The 17558-nt window shown below is 39.1% G+C and overlaps 1 protein-coding gene across 1 annotated transcript in view; it reads left to right on the top strand.

Annotated features, from left to right (window-relative positions):
• Positions 1–17558, top strand: part of LOC132381039 (polymeric immunoglobulin receptor-like) — a 48388-nt gene that overhangs the window by 24506 nt on the left and 6324 nt on the right. The window contains exons 4-8 of the mRNA XM_059950152.1: positions 1671–1736; positions 3964–4284; positions 5232–5552; positions 15962–16019; positions 16549–16886. Coding sequence (XP_059806135.1) covers positions 1697–1736; positions 3964–4284; positions 5232–5552; positions 15962–16019; positions 16549–16886 — 1078 coding nt within the window. The 5' untranslated portion in view covers positions 1671–1696. The remainder of the gene's footprint in view (positions 1–1670; positions 1737–3963; positions 4285–5231; positions 5553–15961; positions 16020–16548; positions 16887–17558) is intronic.

The following is a 17558-nucleotide window of genomic DNA, read 5'->3' as shown; positions in this document are numbered from 1 at the left end:
TGGTCTTCCTCTTGCTCCAGCGGCATCTGCCATCGTGCCCATCCTCCCGTAGCTACGACGTCTTGTATTCCCTGGTGCGCATCGTGACAGAGGCGGGTGATGCACTCCGCCGTGTCCCCCGGGTTGGAGATCCTGGTACGATCGCTCCATCGGGGCTCCCTGGGAAGGCATGAACCTCAGTTCCCAGGTCCTCCTTCGGGTCTCGTCTCATGAGCCCGGTATGGGGCAGGCATACCGCTCGGTCCTGGACATATTACCCGTGTCTTAAGACACTCTATACAATATCGTAGCTCTTCAATCTTGTCGTCAATTTTGCATCCGACTCCTGACACCAATGTGGCGAATATTTGGTCCACAATGACAGATGAGGATACTCATTGAACTCAATAACCATTATATTTTGATAACCACAAAATAGCCATGATCTGGAAAGTGAACCCAACCAGTCTCATACAGACAGGGGAGGTAACCATCACACACCCCCGTTACAGTTAGGGTGACCCACAAATACACAAGCAAATAACTGTATAATCCAAGCGAAAATGTAACAATAAATGAACTGGAACTTCCCACCATAATCACATAAAAACATTTTAAAACAAGAGCAATAAATAGTGCTGGTTATTAGAAATTCAGGGGCGGTGTCACAATATTATGATCAGTTTTTCTTAGGGTTCTTTTACCTTCAGCTCCCAAATAAATCCTAATTCATTGCACGACACCCAATTCAGAATAACTGATCCCTCAGTGAGCTTAGCCACAAGCTGCTCTAAAAAGACATTCCAGAGGCTCTCTAGAAATTCCCTATCCTGGAATCCAGCACCAGTCTGATTTTCCCAATCTACCTGCACATTGAAGTCTCCCATGACTGGTGTAAAATTCAAGAGAAAATCTGTAGATGCTGAAAATCTGAGCACCACACCCAAGACAATGGAGGAACTCAGCAGACCGGGCAGCATCTATGGAAAGAAGTGCAGTCAATATTTTGAGCCCACGGATGCTGCCTGGCCAGCTCAGTTCCTCCAGCTCTTTTGGCATGCATTTTCTATCTCCTGTAGTAACTTGCAGACCACATCCTTACCACTGTTTGGGGGTCTGTATACAACTCCCATCAGGGTCTTTTTGCCTTTGCAGTTCCTTAGCTCTATCTACAATTGATTCAGGACTGTCCAACCATATGTCACCTATTTCTAATGATTTGATTTCATGTTTTACCAATAAAGTCACCCCACCCTATCTTCCTTCCTGTCTGTCCTTTTGATACAATGTGTATCCTTGGACGTCCAACTGCCAGCTAAAATCTTTTATCAGCATGATTCAGTGAAGCCTACAACATCACACCTACCAATCTGCAACTGTGCTGCAAGATCATCTAACTCATTTCGGATATTGCACACATTTAGATATAACACCTTCAGTCCTGTATTCACCCTTTTTAATTTTGTCTGCTTTTTACGTTGCAGCTCATCCTGTTAATATATTTTCTGATCCGAATATTTTAGCTCTTCTTACCATTTCATTCCATCTTTGGGAATTGTTTAAGTGTTTCTCTCTTGCTAAATACAGCTAAAAGCTTTGCAGATCATCACTTCCCACTCTCCAGTTGTGGTTTTTGATCAAACTCCCTGTTGCTTTCTTCCCCATTTTTGTTTCTCTCTGAGGACAAATAGGTCCTGGCTGGGTCTCCGTGAATAAAATGATGTGGACCTCATTCCTTCTGATTGGTTTCCTACCTGGTGAGTAACAAACTGCGCTGGACATTCGTACAATCAGCTTTGGTTTGGAAGTCGTAGACCATTTTCAGAACAGTACTTGAATACCTGTAGGTGTCAGAAACTGGAGTTCATAGTTCACTCAATGGGTCAAGCAGCTTGTGTCAGAGGGAGGGGAAACGTCAACGGTTCGGGTTGAGACTCTGCTTCAAGTGTGAATGGAGAGGGAGAACGTGTAAATAGGAGAGGGGGAGGGGGTGAGACTGGGTCCACTAGGTGGTCAGGGATTGAGGAGGGCTGAAGCACAGTGAGCAAATAGAATGGAGAGGGAAGGGGGTGGAGTTTTGAGTGGGTGAGTGGTGGAAGCAGATTAGGAGAAAAGGGGAACAGTGTGAAGTCAGTCGGGAGAGAATATGTCCAGGTGGAGAAATCTCCTGGCGGCTGTTAAGCAAGAACATCCGGTCTCCCATTTCTGGAAACTGTTCTCACTCTGCAGGGATCAGTATGACAATTGATGTTATTGTCTTGAAATCAGTGTGATTCCTGGGCCATTTCAGTGGGGCAATTAGTAAAGAACATTACTAGATCTAGTGTCAAAGGTAAACCAGGGTGGGTAGGGATGAAAGATTTCTGTCCTGAAAGGCCTTTCCAATCCGGATGGGATTTTGACAGTCTGGTAGTTGATCATTATCATTATGTGTGTTTTTAATCTAGAAATAATTAATACATTATCTATATAATCTCTCAATGTATCCTTACAGAAATTGAAATTGCACCTGGATTTCTAGACGCTAAAGTACTAATGACCACTGTTGCACCACCTACTAATTCCACAGAGAAATACTTGATAGGTACAAAATATAAAACTTCCATCAGAATCAGAGTGTCCAGTTTTAGACATCATGAGGGGTAAATCAGGACACCAGCCTAATGGCAAGAATTGAAACATCATCTCAAATGATCTTACCCACCCCATTTCAAAAGGTACATTTAATATCAAAGAAATGTATACCATGTACATCCTGAAATTCTCTTCCTGAGCAAACATCCACAAAAACAGAGGAGTGTCTCAAAGAACAAATGACAATTAAATGTTAGAACCCCAAATACCCCCCAACTCCCCCCCACTCATAAACAGCAGCAAAGCAATGACCCCCCTGCCAACAAAAAAGCATCACCAACCCCCCACTGAGAACTCAAGTATGCAGCAAAGCATCAATAAAGACACAGACTTAAAGTTCCCCAAAGACTAGAGGTGTCCCAGTTTCACAGTTTCACAGGAGACATAACAAAGTGAATGGATAGGTATATGGACAGGAAAGGATTGGAGGGTTCTGGGCTGAGTGCAAATCGGTGGGATTAGGTGGGAGTAAGTGTTCGGCACGGACTAGAAGGGCTGAGATGGCCTGTTTCCATGCTGTAATTGTTATATAGTTATATGGTTATATGAATCGCTGATTTTATGGTGTTAAAAGTCTGTTGTGTTGCATTTTCCAAGCCCTGTGCCCAAAGAACTTGGGCCCTGGGCACAAAGGCTGCAATCAGTTCGCCACTTACGATCTTCCGTGTACTCCCACAATGCACCAGCCTTGAATCCGCCCGCCAGAGCCATGAATATCCAGCACCTTGAAGGTGCACTGGTCTTCCATGCCTGCATCCTTGGCATATCGAAAAGCGGCTAGTCATGAGGCCCCGAAAGCGGGTCCCATTTCTGCCAAGAATTGAATTGAGCGTGTAACTTCAGGTCAGGGACTTCAAAAGAATCTTGAGAGGGATAAAAAGAGTTATCAAAGATAGAAATAGAGCCGTTTCCGAAGATGCAAGCAAAGGAGTTGCCGTTAGGCTTCGCCTCCAGTTGCAATTTCCTGGAATCTGAGACACACACGCAAAAATCTGGGAGCATCCCAAATTAATTCATTGGGAACTTTGTGTACATTTGAAAGGCTGAGAGGAGGTAATTGAAAGTTCAACACTGCTCCTCTCCCTCAGAACTGCATTAGAAAGTCAGTCCTGGGTTTCTGCTCAGGACTTTGGAGTGGTAGTGAACCCACAATGTACTGACTCAGGGGAGAGAGCACTGACACAGCTGACACAGTAAGAGCACTGTCAGCACCTCACACTAAAGTAATTGGCTGTGGCAACAAATGCCCCATGCTGCATATGACCGGGACAGGTTTTTATCATCATGTTCAAAAATATTAGTTTGCATTAATTGTTCCTTTCCCCTCAAATCTGAAAATGCCTCCCTCAGTTTCAGGTGCATTGTGGGCAGAGAAATATGTAAGAGGAGTTGTGGGAAGAGCGATCACAATCGATTGTTACTATGACGCCATGTACAGCTCAGACACAAAGTATTGGTGCCAAGGATGGACTCCACTATGTTCAGTTTTAGTGGAAACAAATGGCCAACATGTACAGAATGGACGAATGTCAATCACAGATAACCCGGAATGGGGAATATTTACTGTTACTATAGAGGATCTTCGCTCTGGAGATACAGGATGGTACAGCTGTGGAATTTCAGAATCAGGTTTTGATACAAGATTTAATTTACATCTACAAGTATCTGAAGGTAGGTTTCTCAGTGACTGACTTTGTGCCTTCAGTAAAATAAACGTCTCATCCATGTTTCCTCTGGGAAGGGTCAGAGCATTAGATGTCTTGGGAAGTGACGACCTGCCGATCCCAGGGTTAATCTTGTAGAATGGAGAAAAGCCCATCTCGTGGATGTGTCTGAAGAACTGCAAACTCCTCCTCCTGCTCAGCCTCAGCACAGTTTCCAAGATCTTTGTCCAGACCCTGTCCATCCCTCACTACCTTTGTGTTAATATCCGTGTCAAAAGTTTCCCTCTCTACGGCAAGTCATTTTTTTCATGAAAACCACTGAACATGTGACGGATATCTCACAAGTTGCTGCCTTTAAGCATTCAGTGGCCACTTTATTAGGTGCCTCCCATAACTATTAAATAGGCCACTGAGTGTATATTCCTGGTCTTCTGCTGCTGTGACCCACTCACTTCAAGGTTCAGATGCTCTTTTGCACGCCATCGTCATAATGCATGGTTATTTGAATTCCTGTCATCTTTCTGTCAGGTGAACCGGTCTGGCCATTCTCCTCCGACCTCTCTCATTAAGAGGGCATTTTTGCTCACAGAATTGCTGCTCACTTTTTGTTTTTGCACCATTCTGTGTAAACTCTGGAGACTGTTGTGCATGAACATCCGAGGAGATCAACAGTTTCTGAGATACTCAAACCTCCCCATCTGGCACCAACTATTATTCCATTGTCAAAGTCAGTAGGATCACATTTCCTCCCCATTCTGATGTTTTGCTGAAACAACAACTGAATGTCTTGCCTATGTCTGCATACTTTTATGGACTGTGTTGCTGCCGCATAATTGACTAATTAGATACTTGCATTAATGACTAGGTGAACAGGTGTACCTAATAAAGTGGCAGAAGAAGACTTTGATTTTCAGATGTTCCTTCAGTGTCTGATTGTTGAATTCCTTCCCACAGAACCTGTGTCTTTTCCTGTGGTTCGATATCTGTCACTGGCAAATGTCTCATGTCTCGGGGGCTCTGTGTCACTTTCCTGTGAGTCCTTCCAGGGATCCCTTCCCATTCAGTACACATGGTATGAACAAACCTCATCTGGGCATCAAAAGATCTCAGATACTAATGAACTGGCTCTGCGTTGTCAATCCCTCATCCACCAGCACCATCAATATTACTGCAGTGCCTCGAATCAGCTTGGAGCAAGATCCAGTGGAATAGTTAAAGTGATGGTCTTCAACAACAGAGAGATCTGCAGTTATGTGACAGAAATCAATGGCACCAGTAAGTTCTAATTTCAAGGGAAGATTCATTTAAATATTTCTTTTTGTTACTCTGTTACTGCTGCTCTTATACTTTTAGTGAGGGTAAGGAATATCTTTGCATTTGTAGAAGCTACACATTGCAGCCTCCATGGGGTAGAAATAAAGTGCCGAGAACAGTTAAGTCTGGCACTTCCTTCTGGAAGATGTGGAGCATCTCAAACATAGTTGCTCTTGTGACTTCTGAATTGAAGATGTGAGAATGGATGTCAAGTTGTGAGACAGTGACACTGTCATATAAACAAAAGGAAGGATACTGAAGAAGACACAAGCAGTATGAAAGAAACTCGAGAATGTCAGGGGGCTGAAGTGAGTGTAGTTGCTACTACTAAGGAGAAGGTGCTTGGGAAGCTGAAAGGTCTGAAGGTCAATAGGTTGCCTGGACCAGATAGACTGCACCCCAGCGTTCTGAAAGAGGAATAAGAAGTGTTCTTCAAAGAATAACTAGATTCTGGAATGGTTTTCTAGGACTGGAAAATTGGGAATGTTCCTCCACTCTTTAACAATAGAGGAAGGCAAATGAAAGGGAACTATAGTCCAGTTAGCCTGACTTCAGTAGTTGTGAAGATGTTGGAGTCCATTATCAAGGATGAGGTTTTTGGTTACTTTAAGGCATATGATTAAATATGGTTTCATACAGGGGAAATCTTGCCTGAAAAGTCAGTTAAGATTCTTTGAGGAAATTACAGGCAGGATAGACAAAAGAGTCAGTGGATATTGTTTACTTGGAGTTCTAGAAGGCCTTTAATGAGATGCCATACTGGAGGCTGCTAAAGAAGAAGCCACAGTGGTACTGGAAAGATTCAAGAATGGTTAGAAGATTGGCTGGCTGGCAGGAGGCATACAGCATGAACAAAATGGTGCCTTTCTGTTTGGATGTCATTGACTCAAGGTTTTCCACAGTGGTCTGTGTTGGAACCGCTTCTTTTCACATTTCATGTCAGTGATTTGGATGACAGTATTGATGGCTTTGTGGCCAAGTTTGGGGACAATAAAGTCAAAGTCAAAGTTTGCATGGTTTGTTTTCCATTGATCCTGTTTCCAGTTACTGTTCTGTAGATTTGCTAAGTATGCCCGCAGAAAAAGAATCTCAGGGTTATATGTGGTGAGAAGTATGCACACTGATAACAAATTTTTACTTTGACTTTGATGGAAAGTTATTTCATTGAATCCTATCGAATACTGAAAGGACTAGAAAGAGTGAATTTACAGATACAAACAAGGCTGCTGCATTTCATGATTCTGAACACGATAATAAACATTCAAAACTCTTGTAAAACACTACAATTATGCCTGTCATTGGTGAGGGAAATACCAGTGTTCAACTTATTCTCTGCAAGGCTGAACTGAACTGTCCTGAACTGAGCCTGTGGCCTTCAATTTATTGGCTCCTAAATCGGCTGCAGTGATGACCAGCTTTGTGTCTGTGACTCATTTTCATGAATTTCAGTTTTGAGTGCAATTTGCTTACTTTTATGGTTTGCACATTTTGACAGTTTTTTTTAATGGGTTCTATTTGGTATTTTTTTGTTTTTGGCTGTCTGTAGGAAAATGAATCTCGAGTTTGTATGTAGCATACATACTTCGATAATCAATGTACCTTCAATTTTGAACTTTGAAATTTGAAGTGTAATCTGATTGACTGACTCCATAAGCTGTCACACATTTGCAATGAAATAGAATTCTGAATTTAAACTTTCAGAAGTGTGATCCAGTTTAGGGAGGATGCTGCAGAGTCAGAGAGTTACAGGTTATGGGTACAGGTGTTTTGGCCCAAATCGTCCATGCTGACTGCAGTGTCTTCCTGAGCTTCACCCATTTCCCTACATTTGGTCCACATTCTTCTAAAGCTTTCCTGTACATGAACTTGTCCATAATTTGAAGGCCCTGCTCTGCAATAAAGACTGTGATTATCCACTATACCTTTGTTCCTCTTAATTTTTAAAGTGAGGTCACCCCGCAGCAGAGTTCATTTCAGGGAAAACTGTCCCAGCCTACCCATGATCCAAACCTTCCAGTCCCAGCAATGTCTTTGTGGATGTTTTCTGTATCTTCTCTAATTTAATCACACTCTTCCTCTGGACAAGGTGAAGTCTTGTCAATGTCCTTTACAGCTCTAGAATGCCGTCCCAACTGTACTTAATGCCCCATTCAATGAAGGAAAGCATGGCATTTGCCTTGGTCACCACTTTGTCCAACTGTGTTGCCACTTTCAGGGACCAATGTAGTTGCACGCCTCGTTCCCTACTGTGTAAGTTGTGTTTGTTTAATTTCCCAAAATGTAGCACTTCACAGTGTCTGAGTTCAACTCCATCACCTTGGCCACTTCCCCAGTTCAAAGTTCAAAGTAAATTTATTACCAATCTATGTATACCATAAAAAAATCTAGAGATTCATCTTCCTGCAGATACCTACAAAACAAAGAAACACAACAGAATCCACAACAAACCACACACAAGAATAGTAACAAGCATCCAATGTGCAAAAGATGATGAATGATGCAAATAATAAAAATATGTAAGCAAATGATACATGGAACATGAGTCGCAGAGTCCCCGAAAGTGAGTCCACAGCTGGGAGTCAGTTCAGTGCTGAGGTGAGTAAAATGGGTCCAGGACCCCTGTACATCCTACCCAAAGGTGGTAGCGAGAAAAGAGGTAGATGTTTCAAATTCAGGCAAGGGGGATGGACTCAAGTGGAAGGATTGTGCTGGTACAGTGTAATGCGGCTGAACACTGGTTCATTTTCCAGATCACATTATAAAATTTGACAACTTTATCCTCAATTTGGTCCATATCCTTTCTTTTTCAATCTTTTTATTAATATCAACATGATAAGATTAATACATAGATAGTGAGAGTACAAACTTACAAAATTAAAATGAACATAAAAGGATACACAAGCAATAAGCACAATATAGTTAAGTCTTCCCAAATCATGAATGATACAAATATCATATAAACGAAACAAAAAAACCTAGTTATATCATGTTGAGAAAAAACAGAAAAGAGAAGAGGAGAAAAAAATTATTACCCTAAGAAAAATTAATCTAACAAACTGATCACTAACTAATAAAGAGAAAAAAAAGAAAAGAAAAAGAAGAAAAAAATCAGCTGTTTATAATATCTATAAAAGATACAAAATCATCAGTGTCCCCAACTCCCATCCTCTCAACATATATATATATAAAATCAAAACCAGAAAAACAAATAGGATTGGAACAGGGTCAAATTACATCATGTGAAAATATTAAATAAATGGCCTCCAAATCTTTTCAAATTTAATAGAAGGGTCATATACGACACTTCTAATTTTTTCAAAATTTAGGCATAACATAGTTTGAGAAAACCACTGAAATATGGTGGGGGATTAATTTCTTTCCAATTCAACAAAATAGATCTTCTAGCCATTAATGTAAGAAATGCAATCATCTAACAAGCAGAAGAAGATAAATGAATTGACTCCATCATTGGTGAACCAAAGATTGCAGTAATAGGATGAGGTTGTAAATCAATGTTCAATACCGTGGAAATAATATCAAAAAAATCTTTCCAATCTTTTTTCAAAAGTGGACATGACCAAAACATATGAGTTAAAGAAGCTATCTCGGAATCACATCTGTCACATATAGGATTTATATGGGAATAAAAACGAGCCAATTTATCCTTGGACATATGAGCCCTGTGCACAACTTTAAACTGTATCAATGAATGTTTAGCACATATAGAGGATAAATTAACTAATTGAAGAATTTTATCCCAATTTTCAACAGGGATAGTAAGGTTAAGTTCTCTTTCCCAATCATTTTTAATCTTATAAAAGGCCTCTGAATGTATTTTTATAATTATATTGTAAACATTTGATATTACACCTTTCTGAAAAGGATTTAATTTTAACAATTTCTCAAATACCTGAAGAATCAAGATTTGGAAAGGTAGGAAGTACAGTGTTTAAAAAATTCCTAATCTGTAAATATCTAAAAAAATGAGAACTAGGCAAATTATATTTATTAGATAATTGTTCAAAAGACATAAAAAATTATCCAAAAATAAATCAGAAAATCGTAGTATGCCTTTAGTCTTCCAAGCTGAATAAGCTTGGTCCATAATAGAGGGATGAAAAAAGAAAATGGATACAATAGAAATAGTTAAAACAAATTGATTCAACCCAAAAAAGTTTCTGAATTGAAACCATATACGTAAAGCATGTTTGACTATCGGATTGTCAATTCGTTTATGTAATTTAGAAAGAGCAAGTGGAAGAGAAGTCCCTAAAATAGAACCCAATGAAAATTCTTGTACAGATTTAGTTTCCAGATTTACCCAATGAGGGCTAGGAGATAAATCCCAATCCTTCAAACAACGTTTCAAATGTCGAATATTTACTGCCCAATAATAAAATCTAAAATTAGACAATGCCGATCCACCTTCCTTCCTAGACTTCTGTAAATATCTTTTACTAAATCTAGGATTTTTATTCTGTCATATACATGAGGAAATTTTGGATCAACATTGTCAAAAAAGGATTTTGGAATAAAAATTGGTACCACTTGTAATATATACAAGAACTTGGGTAAAATAATAATCTTAATAGCATTAATCCGACCTATCAGAGATGAAGACAATGGTGACCATTTAGTGAACAAACATTTAATCTGATCAATTAAGGGTAAATAAAATTAACCTTGAATAACTCCTTGTGCTTTTTGTGATTTTAATCCCTAAGTATATATAAAAAAGTCATTAACTAATTTAAAAGGTAAATTTCCATAAATTGGAACCTGTCTATTTAAGGGGAACAATTCACTCTTATTAAGATTTAATTTATACCCAGAAAAATTACTAAACTGTGCCAACAATGATAGAACTGCAGGAATGGATTTCTCAGGATCAGAAATGTATAATAACAAGTCATCTGCGTATAATGATAACTTGTGTATATCCATCCTGCGAGTAATGCCAAAAATGTTAGGTGATTCTCTAATAGCAATTGCCAAAGGTTCTAAAGCAATATCAAATAATAATGGACTAAGAGGACAGCCTTGCCTGGTACCCCGAAATAAACGAAAAAAGGGAGATCTTTGATTGGTAGTAAAAACCGAGGCTACTGGTGTAAGATATATCAATTTAATCCACAATATAAATGTCGGACTAAAATTAAACTTCTCAAGCACAGTAAATAAATATGGCCATTCAACTCTATCAAATGCTTTCTCCGCATCTAATGAAATGGCACATTCTGAGGCACTGCGTGAAGGAGTATAAACAATATTCAATAATCTCCTAATATTGAAAAAAAGAATAGCGATTTTTCATAAAACCAGTTTGATCCTCCGAGATAATTTGAGGTAATACCTTCTCCAGCCTGGTCGCCAGTAACTTAGAAAAGATCTTGGAATTTACATTTAATAAGGATATTGGTCTATAGGATGCACAGTCAGTAGGGTCTTTATCTTTTTTCAATATTAAAGAAATGGAAGCTCTGTAAAAAGATTGTGGTAATTCACCTAGTCTAATTGCTTCTTTGAAAACCAAGGAAGGAGAAAGAGTAGAGGAAAAAAATTCAACTGTATACCCATCTGGACCTGGTGCTTTACCCAAATTCATAGAGGAATTAACACCTTTAATTTCTGCATCTGTAACAGGAGTTTCTAATATTAAAAGATTTTCTGATGATAATTTTGGAAATTTCAAATTCCCAAAAAAATCACGCATGGTATTATGATCTTGACAAAATTCAGAATAATACAGAGAGGTATAAAACTCTTGAAAAGATTTGTTTATCTCATCATGATTAATTGTCAGTTCACCATTCTGTTGACGAATCTTAATAATTTGATGTTTAACCGAAGCATTCTTCAATTGATTAGCTAACAGTTTACCCAATTTTCATTATGTATATAAATATCTCTTCTGGTTTTCATTAATTGATTTTCAATCAAAGATGTAAGTAATAAAGTGTGTTCCATTTGAAGCTCAACCCTTTGTTTGTAAAGCTCCTTACTAGGAGCAATCAATTTCTTTAATCTTATCAACCAATAAAAGAGTTTCCTTCTTAATATGTTTTCTCAAACCAACAAAATAGGAGATAATCTGTCCACCTATATATGCTTTAAAAGTGTCCCAAAGTGTTCCACAGGAAATTTCATCTGTGGAATTAGTTGAAAAGAAGAAATCAATCTGTTCCTTCATAAATTTAATAAAATCCGGATCTAGCAATAAGGTAGAATCAAATCGCCATTGCTTAGTACTAGAAGCTGTGTCCATTAATTTAATAGAAGGTTTTATTGGAGCATGATCAGAGATGGCTATAATGTCATAATTACAACCAATTACAGATGGAATAAAACGAGAGTCAATGAAAAAATAGTCAATTCTCGAGTAAGAATGATAAACATGTGAGAAAAATGAAAACTCTTTGTCCTTAGGATGCAGAAATCTCCAAATAACAAAAATTCCATTATCAGTCAAAAAAGAATTTATGTAAGTGGCCGACTTATTTGGTAAACTCTGAATGGATATAGATCTATCCAGCATAGGATTTAAATAGCAGTTGGAGTCACCACCTGTTATTAACATATATTCATTTAGATTAGGTAGAGAAGTAAATAAAGACTTAAAGAAATCAGGATAATCCACATTTGGAGCATAAACATTAACCATAGCAATCTTCTTATTAAAATGTAGCCCAGTAATTAACAAAAATCTACCACTCGGATCTGAAATAATATCGTGTTGAACAAATGTAATAGAGGAGTCAATAAAAATTGTAACTCCTTTTACTTTGGCATTCAAATTCGAATGGAACTGTTAATCCCTCCAAAACCTAAAAAAATGCTGATTATCCTCTTTCCTCATATGAGTTTCTTGTGCAAAAATAATATGTGCATTCAGTCTTTGGAATACTTTAAAAATCTTTTTCTGTTTAATCAGATGGTTTAAGCCATTAGTATTCCAAGAGACAAAATTAATGGTTTGAGCCGTATTTCTAAAATCAACCCTTTGGTATATAAAGAGTTAACCAAAGTATGAACTCATGCACCCGGAAGAGGAACAAAAGTAAGGGGAGGACCCAGAAATGACGACACAGCAGACATTTTAGTAGTTTGAAATCGGCCCAAATGAAAAAACTAGAACACCTAATAAAAAGACCATAAGAATTAGAAAGGAACCCCCCGCCCACCACCCATGAAAAAGAGACCCTGATGCGCCTAAAGGAGGTCAGAAAAAAGCTACCCCTGTGTCTCCAGAAGGCAACTCCAAATATATAAAGGAGGAAAAAAAATACACCCAAAATCCGAAAAAGTAATTAACACTATGCTAAAACAGACTTCTTAATATAATTGCTAGTAAAAAGAAAACAAAAAGAATATGAAGGCTGGTAACTTATAAATCGGGTTAAAACACAAACAAATAAAAGTTAGGATGTGATAAGAAAGGCATTATAGGAAGAAGAAGACAAAAAAATGGCGAAATCAAAAAAAAAGCAAGAAATATTTTAGAAAAGAAACCACCATCTTAGTTACACAAAAAATGAAAAAGATATCTATCAAAACATTAAAAAAATTCACCTTCAAAGGATTAATAATAATGACCAAAAATAAAATACAATGGTTAACGTAAGTAAATTAAAAAGATTAGTACATCAATAAAGAAAAACTTTAATTGGAATACAAAATGTAAAATAAACCTACACCAATAGCCAGAAACAGAACCTGGTTTTGGAAACAAAAATTATCTTGTAACGATCAAAACCACACATTTATTAGAGACGAGAATCCGAAGCAGTAAGATAATTCTCATCCAGAAAGCTTTGAGCATCAGATGTAAAGAGAAAAACACGCCGTGGTGCATCCTAAGGCAAGATTCTAAGTTTCACAGGGTATAAAAGCGCTGGTTTTAGGCCTTTCTCATAACATTCAGACCTCAAAGGTTTAAAAGCAAGCTGTGCTTTCATCACTTCTCAGCTAAAATCCTCCACAAGCCGGAATTGGAATTCTCTCAATTTAACCATCCTAAACGCTGAGCCAAACGAATAAGGTGCTCTTTAACATGCACATAATGAAAATGAACAATTACGACAGGTGGTTTAGTTGAAAAACTTGGTGATCGGCGCATGGGCACGATTAAGTAATGGAGGACTATCTGGGAATGCAGAAGGGAACGCATCCTTTAAAAGTTGAGCAAAATACTTTGAGGGTCCCCTTGTTCGATACCTTCCGGGAGACCAAGTATGCGTAAGTTCTGTCTTCTAGATCGATTTTAAAAATCGACACTCTTGGCTTTAAGTATTTCCAACTGCTTAATCGCCGAAGATGATTTCTGCTCCAGTTTCTCGATTTTCAAGTCTCGCTTCTGAGCATCCTCTTGCAGAATTGCGATTAGAGTTTGATGCTGTTTAACTTCATGCTCAATCTTATCCAGAGAATCCTGGAAAGCCTTTAAATCTTCTTTGAAAGTTTGTCGTTGTTCTTCAAAGAGCTCCAATAATGTATCATAAGTCAATTCAGTACACTTAGGATCAGCCTTTTTTTTATCCATTGCCATTAGAATCTTTCCCAGGGTCTTGCCCTTTAGATCTTAAAGCCATTTCTATATTCATTTCTTCAAAATTCACAGTATTAAAGATAAGTCCAAATAAGTCCAAAAAATCTTCTGGTGTAGGTAAAGATAAGTTAAATAAGGGTGATCGACCTTAGGTTAAAAAAGTAAAGGTTATGGAGCGAATCTAAAACAGTACTCACTCCATGAGCATCTCCTGGTGACTCAATTTGGTCCATATCCAACCTTTCCCTTCTGGCCCATACTTAAATCAGTCATACAATCTCTTCTTCCTCACTCTCATGCCACCAACAATTTTGGTCTGATGAAAGGTATTATTGTTATGGAAGGAAGCTAGCAAAGGATCAGCAGACTGATCAGCATGGGATGCCATGAGTGACACAGAACAGAGAACTGGGTGATCAGGTTTTTATTTGCTGCTGTTCAGCAGGCTAAAAGGTGATCAGAGAAACCTGCAATATTTTACGAGGCTGATACAAATGCAGTTAGGACACTTCCAGTACCAGGGAATATAGGATAGTCAATGGAATCTGACCAGAATGATGATCACAACCTTGTTGTTAGATTTGGAGTCTAGCATGCCTCAATAACCTGGAGATCTATGTTGGCTGGAGTGAGGTCTTTATGCTTTGGCTCTTTGTAGGGTCACCCATGCCTAAATAGGTCAAAGTGTAGAGTTCAGACTCAGAGTGATCCACCACTCCTCCAGGTTCGGGGGTTTAGCTCGGGACTAATAAACCTGAGTGGTAAAACAAAATGGTTATGGAAACAGGAATGAAGAGTCCTTCTACATCAGAGATTTGGGACTTGCATGACTGTCAGCAGGGAAGACCACGAGGAATCTACTGACATGATGAAGGAAGCCCTGAACACTGCCAGAGATAGAAAACCTTCATTGCTGCGCTAAACACCAGTGGTGTAATGGGCAGTAAGTAAGAAAGCATGGAGGATTAGAAATTATCTGAAAGGTGAGACACTTAAGACTGGGATTAGGAAACATCTCTTCTGCCAGAATGTGTTGAACCTGTATTCAAGAAAGGGAGTTATTTTTCTCAGAGGTAGACAGATCATGAGATATGGGGAACAAAAGACTTGCCTTTTCATTGAAAATGTCCCCTGCATTATCCTGTTGGACAAAAAGTGTACTTGAACCATTATCTCCTGTATACTCAAGTACAGCTATGACCACCTCTGCAGAGGGTGATCAGGCCCTGGAAAGATATCTCCCCATGCTGGCTGAGGCCACCTCCTTTGCTGGACCTTTCCAAAATTGGATAGAATTACAGTCTCCTCATTCCAGGTCCTTTAACTTCTCCAGATACATTTCCACATCATCAGTTTCTGAGTATGGGAGAGAATGCAAGGCGTCAGTAAGTGTAATTGGGTGCACAGTAGACTAGCAATTAGTGATCAGTGATCAGGGTCCAATTCCAGCCACTGTCTGCAGGTTGTTTGTAAGTTCTCCCAGACTGCTTGAGTTTTCTCCGGGTGCCGTGCTTTCCTCCAGCATTACAGAGACGCACAGGTTAGCTTTGGTAAGTCATAGGCAAGCTGTTATGGCACTGGAAGCATGGAACTTTTGCAGGCTGCCCCCAGCACTTATTCTGTGATGGTCATTGTAAACGATGCATTTCACTGTGTGATCTAATGTACATGTAACGAAAAAAAGTCATCTTTAATATTTTAATGTGTATTAAGTATTGATCACCTTTGGTCCACCATGCTCAGGTACCTATTGGTCTAACAATTGTGCCCTTTTGTTCCTCTAAATACAAAGCAGATGAAATTAAATTTTATTTTCTTTTAACAGGGCCAGTTCCTTTCTGTGAAAATACTGCACAAAGGAAGAAAACTACTTCACCTCAAATGTAAAGTATAAGATTCTCTCTGCAAGTGGTTTCACTGTAACTGCTTTCAAATAGAGCCAGCTGGGAGAGAAATATGTTTTCTCTTTAACTGGTGTTAAACATATTTGACAGGATTAATGTCGATGAAATGATGTATTGGAAACTGAGTATTCCTGATTTTCTTGTATATGAAAATACAGGCTTGACGCCTGAGATAAAAAGTAAATTTCTTTTTCCAAATATTTAATCATTTAAGCATCGTGGTTGAAGCTCACGTTCTGAGTCATAAAATGTTTGTAATATGTTAGAACAGCTGCCCCATCAGCCTGACTCGTCAAAGTCAACCAAGATGTTCATCTAGGTTCAGCACATTTAAATTTATTTATCCCATATCCTTCTCTGCCAGGGAGTCCCAACCTAGGACCAAGTCGAGTCAAGTCAAGTTTATTGTCATATAACTATATAAATGTATACCATGAAATGAGACAATATTTCTCCAAACCAGGGTTAATCTGCTTGTGTAAATTTTATTTTACTTGTCCATTTTCAGAAGAGCTTTTACCACAGTTTCGCGTGCTTTATGGGCAGATGATAAAGTAAGAGGAGTTGTGGGAAGAGCGATCACAATCAATTGTCACTATGCACCAATGTACCGTTCACACACAAAGTATTTCTGCCGCATAAGGAGTCACCAGTGCACATCGTTAGTGAATACAAATGGGCAAACTGAACAGCCTGGAAGAATGACAATCAGAGATAACACATCCCAAGGAATATTTACTGTTACTATGGAGAATCTTGTCCCTCAAGATACAGGAGTTTACAGATGTGGAATTGCAACATCTGGCAAGACTCTGGAGTTTGATGTGCAGCTACAAGTATCTGACGGTAGGTTTCTCATTGATTACCTTTATGTCTCCGGTGAAATGTCTGATGCATATTTGCTGTAGGAAGTGTCAGGGAAGCATGGATTTCCTGAGGCTCCTCAGCAGTGCAGACGCTGTGGGGAGTGGGCAAGGGTAGGGGAACCCCACATGTTGTCCGTCCACTGACTGGTCAACAATTTTCACTGGGAGGATCAGCACATTTTCCTGCCTCTGAACTGTATGTACTGCCACCAGAAATCAGAACATGACAAATTAGAACATGATTTCATGTTCTCTGGCTCTGAGCATCTTATTTTCACTATGCATGCATGTTCCCTATTTACCTCTATCCTCCACCAGAAAGGCTTCAAAGATCTCTGCTTCTGTCTGGACACCAGAGCCACCCAGCTCCTCTCCACCACCACTCTCCTCCATCTTGCAGAACTTGATGTCACTCTCAATAATTTCTCCTTTGGCTCCTCCCATTTCCTTCAAACAAAAGCTATGGGTATTTGCATGGGTCCAAGCTATGCCTGCCCTTTTGTTGGCAGCATGGAACAATTTGCATTCTGAGCCTACACTGGTCACATTTCCTACGCTACGTCGAAGACTGCATTCACTGCATTGGTGCTGCTTCCTGCCCCCATGCTGAGCTAATCGACTGCATCAACTCTGACTCGAGATTTCCAGTTCC

The sequence above is a fragment of the Hypanus sabinus genome, chromosome 25 (genome assembly GCF_030144855.1).
Source record: "Hypanus sabinus isolate sHypSab1 chromosome 25, sHypSab1.hap1, whole genome shotgun sequence".
Classification (NCBI taxonomy): domain Eukaryota; kingdom Metazoa; phylum Chordata; class Chondrichthyes; order Myliobatiformes; family Dasyatidae; genus Hypanus; species Hypanus sabinus.
This window is presented reverse-complemented; position numbering and strand designations above follow the sequence as displayed.